This window comes from Anneissia japonica, unplaced genomic scaffold (genome assembly GCF_011630105.1).
Source record: "Anneissia japonica isolate Jap-2015-1 unplaced genomic scaffold, ASM1163010v1 scaffold288091_len1417266_cov198, whole genome shotgun sequence".
Classification (NCBI taxonomy): domain Eukaryota; kingdom Metazoa; phylum Echinodermata; class Crinoidea; order Comatulida; family Comatulidae; genus Anneissia; species Anneissia japonica.
In genome coordinates this window covers 1,104,862-1,110,861 of record NW_022684833.1, presented here as the reverse complement: position 1 = coordinate 1,110,861, position 6,000 = coordinate 1,104,862, and the positions used below count along the sequence as shown (strand labels likewise).

Here is a 6,000-nt window from a genome sequence, read left to right as displayed (position 1 = left end):
TTGATTCCAAAATATATTTATATTAACAGTTAAGTGCAGTTATTGATGAGGTTAAGATACTCTCCTTTCAATACCAAGTGCGGTGTTCAAAGCATGAGGATTCTATTCTATTTTTTTCTATTCTTTTAGCTTAAAATGAAACTCTGATCCTGTAATTTACAAGTCGTTGTTCAATTAGTATAGTCATTATGACCATTTTTGAAGCAACACCCCCCTCAATTAAGCAGTCGGGTATAGTTCATTAGAACTATCGCAGAGTAACGTTTCTACCCCACAATGCATATTTATTGTCAGAATTTAGCCATTACTTTTTTGTTTACCATATTCTTGTCATTGTTTTAGCAGATTGTTTTCTCATAGTGGTTTTCTTAGCATTAAAAGGAATTGAATTAAAAGACAATTAATTAAAAACAATGCAAACTTGACAAAAAAATAACACACTTGAGGCTATATGATAGTAGGCAAGCTTGTGTTATTCAGCCATTTAATTCTCCAAATATACAAAATGCCAACTGATCGTCTGAAGTCAAAATCTATTCCATTGAAGCACTATATACACACAGCAGATTCGATTCCATTCTCCCCAGTTTAACCAAGTTTAGAGAAATCAATGCCCATCCCACAACTTAAAATCCTCAAATCCTGTTTTAACACCTAAATGTAATGAAACTAAATTGTCAAAAAATCAATACAGTATAATCCATACCAACGCAAGCAGTTGTTTATGTTATCATTTAAAAATTGCTTTTAACTAAAATGGATAAGGTACACAAATTAATTTTTATGTTTCGATCAAACCACCACTTAACAAACTCTTTGACTGGTCAACAACGGTTAATATCTTTAACCATTACAAAAAAATGGAATGAACCAATATTTCAAACATCACAGCTGAAATTCTAAATGTAAAATATAGCACAAGAGGTTAACAAATTCTCAACACTAAAATAAGTTGCCGAGCCGATTATAAACTTATTATTAACGTTTTCCAAACACAACGAGGGAATGTTTGGATGAGGAGCGATTAATATACATATAAAACTCAGTCACAGGGTATCCTAAAAACTTGCACTACAGTACATAGTAACAGTTGGCAACATTTTGAAAACAGTACTCTTTTTCAAAATATGAACTTTCTTTTTCTGTGGACGGTTCTGAATATTTCTAAAATCTTCTAAAATACTGAATTAAATTGGACGGTTGATTATCTATTTTAACCATAACAGATGTAAAAGGCCTTATCTAAATAAAAAAAAGACTTACAGCTACATTATTTTAAGTACAATCTTAATATCAACACCATATATCATAATGTATACACCCATGAGAATATTACCCATCAGGGTTATCTGTCTAGACTGAGTCAATGATAATTAAATTTTGTAAAAAAAAAAATCTATGAGATTCTACTAAGTCTACAATTTAGCAATGAACTCTTGTGGAATGATGAAGAGTTAAGAATGGTTGATAAGTTCAATGACAATGTATTGCACAGAAAGGACGGAATGTACTGTACATGATTGTAGTACAAATGGACGGCTGATATAAAAAAGGCAGAGAATGAAAAAAATCAGCAAATACACTGATATTCCAAGACATCATAGACCAAGTACAGTATTCAATTATAGTTGATACAATATACCACCTCTGTTTAACCTACAAGTAAATGTGTAAAGTAAAAAAAACAAAAAACCTTGCAACAGTATGTAAACATGCAACATAACATGATGCACACATATGTTTATGTGTACTGTGCACATACCATGTTGCAACAGTACCTGTACACTGCACTGCACACATACTGTTGCAACATTATGTGTAAAGTATGTGTACTGTGCACAAATTATTTTATTCTGTCTAATGTGTTTTATGCACCATACATATATTGTTGGAATTAGGTAATATGTGCACTTTACACATTGTTACAAATGTGTTATATGTTTTGTACACATACCTGTAGAAATAGTCATGATGTGAAATTTGAACTTTTTATGTTCATGTAGAGTGTGTGTAGAGTACACAAATGATGTTGCAAATGTATATGAACATAAAGACTGCAAATATCACATCGTGACAGTATGTTCGTTTGTACAGAACACATAACACATCGTAACAATGTGTGGAGCGCCCATATTACCTTATTTCAACAATATATGCATGATGTATAAAACACATCACACTTTCAACAGAATAACATAATAATTTTCTGGAAGGGTTAGATGACCAAATGAAAGCTTACTACAATTATCATACTTCAAAGGCAAATTAATATTTTAAACAATTCTATCTGTTAAAATTGGCTTCAACTTATTCTACAATTATTTTTTCTATGATTAGGAACTCTGTTTATGTCAACCATTTTTTAAAATACATAATATATAAAAATCAATAATTTTACTTTGTGTCTCTAAACTTTAACTGTTATTTACAAAAGTCCTATCTTCTAATAGTAGTCGGAGATACCGCAATAAACCAACACATTTGAGAATGTTTTCCCATGAATGAGGATGTTAACGTGGTTTTTGGTATAAATTTCACAGCATGCTTGGATGATTTTATTATATCCAAACGGTTTCCAGGAAAATTGGCAATTGCTGGTTCATTTATGTAATAGACTCACAGATATAATTATTTGTATAGATTACCAGACTTCTCAAATTTTACAGAATGTCCGTAGTTACTATGACAATTTTGCCTAATTACGGGTGTAGAAAAAATAGACCAAAATACCACGGAAATTTATCATTAAGCCTCGACCGATAAAAAAAATAGGGCTACACATTGTCTATCCATTACTTTTCCATCAGGATCTTTGGTTACCAAGAAAAAGTTACCTATAAATTTTTATCCTGTCTAGTTTGCTTGACAAATTAATAAGTGCTATGGAAATTTTGTATTACTACAGATATTTGAAGAAATGGTTACTTAAATGCATTTTACTAACTTGAGAAGTCTGGACTTCATACTTACTATATTTTTTGAAGTATTATTTTCACAATTTGTCATTTAAAACAACCCAGATGATCAAGACAGACCAGGATGAATGCCGACTGAATTTGTTTCTGTACTTGTGGGACATATTCTTAAATTACAGAAAAAGAATAAAATATATTACAATATTTTTCACATCAGTTTATATGTACAAAAAATAAGTAACTATCGGGAATGCTAACCACTCAATGACTTACAGTAAGCTAAGTAGTCATATTTATTTACAGTTAAAAATTATACTTTATAATGCCTAGCTCCTAGCTTAAATGGACAAAACACCATTAACCACATCAGTATTTAATATAATAATATATTTTAACAATTATTTCTAGATACAGTATCTGAAATTTTAATTATCTCAGATTGTTAAAAATTTATAATGTTGTATGTACTTGTAATGTTGTATGTACATTTATTTTGCAAATCAGAAATTATAAATAAAAAAAATTACTGTACCAGGCAATTTCTTAAAATAATAATATATGACACAATAATTAAATTATTTAATCAAAACACATCAATTGTGTTAAACACAATGGTAGAAATGTAACAAATTAAAAATTAGTTTTATCACATGATCATATTCTTACCATTTTAGTAATGGTATCATTTAGTTTTTAATTTTTCCATACTGCAAAAATAATGGAAAATTTTATTTTAGAAGTGGCTATGAAACGAATCCTGAGGATGGTTTATAGTAAGTACTACTGCATGGCCACCTGTGAGGACGGTATGAATATCCTAAATATCTAGGCACAACACGGTAAGCGGAATTATCAAAATTACTGCATATAAAATAAACTGTTCTCTCTTATTAAATCACAAAAACAAATTGACATAATAAATGAAATATGCAATATATGTACTACTATTAATGGCATACTTTCTATATATTTATAAAGATTGTTTAGTTGTATTAATTTTAAACTTTTTATGTCTGCTGAAATTTTTGGTGATTCCTAGTACATAAAGACGTATGTTATAAAAGGGCCACCGCTGTAGCCAGAGAATATTTGATATTGTAAGATGCGACTGTCCTCGATGCAGACCTACCGCGTTTCCATTTAACTCACACAAACCCGACACAACAAATGGCGTTGGCCTGCATTGTACAATGACATCCGAGTTGGACTATACAGTGTTCTCCCAATTGAAAAATTGTTACTGGTAAATTTGTCCATATAAAGCCAGCTTAGTGTTCAATGGCTTCAAAATACAACAGCACATATAATTATAGCCTAGGCCTGGACTGGAACAGTGGAATGATTTTAATTTTTGAATGAAGGCCAGCCCAGGCCTAACAAGTGCTTTTTTTATTCTACAAAAACACACAATTTTTACTGGTTGGTCAGTTATTTTTACTGGTAAAATTGACGGCTAAAACGGCTTCGGAAGAACACTGCTATATGAATAATTAAAAAAAAAAGTGTATAATACATTATTCATATTATTATTAACAACTTAAGAATAACAAATATTATTATACAAAAAAAACTCCCAACAACTGAAAAATTATAAACTATTATCAAATAAAATCTATTCTGCAGTGTATACATCAATATCAAAATCAAGGTTTAAAGAAATGGAATGCTTTGTTTAGTGAATGTACAGAAACATTAAAAGTCACTGCAAATTACTAGTACTAGTATTATAACAAAGAGGAAAGTTTGCTTCAGATCTTTATTATTATTAACATAGTCGTGAACATGTATGTATTTGTACAATATCATTAATAGTAAATCATTAGAGAATGCCACAGCAGACCAATCACATTATAGAAAAAATCTGAATGTTTCAATTTAAATTTCAGAAAAGGATGAATGTGTTATACCAATCTGTGAAAACTCCATTGTGAGTAATTAAACATTACAACTACTTTCGGTTCATTTATAAATATTTGAGGTCACAAAACATCTAATATATGATTCTATAAGCATTTGAGTCTAAGACGAGAAGATCAATGGAGCTGCGAGATTTGTTCTTGAATGCCTCGGCAATAAGGCGCGTTGCTGCTTTGTGGTCCAGACCCAAGAGCGACTTGTTGTTGACTTTCAATATCACATGGCCTACCCGCAAGTTACTGCTGTGACTTGCTGCCCCATCACCCTGCAAAAAAAAAAGGGTAAATATGAAGCCTTGTAAATACTTTAAGTCTTAAGCTTTGTTGTCACTATAACATTTTATGAGACAAACACCAGTGATTTATTTATATATGGGTGTGATATAATACCATTATGTCCATATATGGGTGAGATATGACATCATTATGCCTACATATGGGTGAGATATGACATCATCATGCCTACATATGGGTGAGATATGACATCATCCTGCCTACATATGGGTGTGATATGGCATTATGCCTACATATGGGTGTGATATGACATTATCATGCCTACATATGGGTGAGATATGACATCATTATGCCTACATATGGGTGAGATATGACATCACTATGCCTACATATGGGTGTGATATGACATCATTATGCCTACATATGGGCGAGATACGACATCACCATGCCTACATATGGGTGAGATATGACATCATTATGCCTACATATGGGTGTGATATGACATCATTATGCCTACATATGGGTGAGATACGACATCATCATGCCTACATATGGGTGTGATATGACATCATTATGCCTACATATGGGTGTGATATGACATTATCATGCGTACATATGGGTGAGATATGACATCATTATGCCTACATATGGGTGTGATATGACATCATTATGCCTACATATGGGTGTGATATGACATTATCATGCCTACATATGGGTGTGATATGACATCATCATGCCTACATATGGGTGTGATATGACATCATCATGCCTACATATGGGTGTGATATGACATTATCATGCGTACATATGGGTGTGATATGACATCATCATGCATACATATGGGTGAGATATGACATCACTATGCCTACATATGGGTGAGATATGACATCATCATGCCTACATATGGGTGAGATATGACATCATCATGCGTACAT

The 6,000-nt window shown here is 31.6% G+C and overlaps 1 protein-coding gene across 3 annotated transcripts in view; it reads right to left on the bottom strand.

Annotated features, from left to right (window-relative positions):
• Positions 1 to 452: 452 nt before the first annotated feature.
• LOC117107874 (whirlin-like) overlaps positions 453 to 6,000 on the bottom strand; it is a 28,304-nt gene continuing 22,756 nt past the window's right edge. For all 3 annotated transcript variants that reach the window (XM_033249697.1, XM_033249706.1, XM_033249717.1), the window contains one exon: positions 453 to 5,097. In XM_033249697.1, coding sequence (XP_033105588.1) covers positions 4,906 to 5,097 — 192 coding nt within the window. In that variant the 3' untranslated portion in view covers positions 453 to 4,905. The remainder of the gene's footprint in view (positions 5,098 to 6,000) is intronic.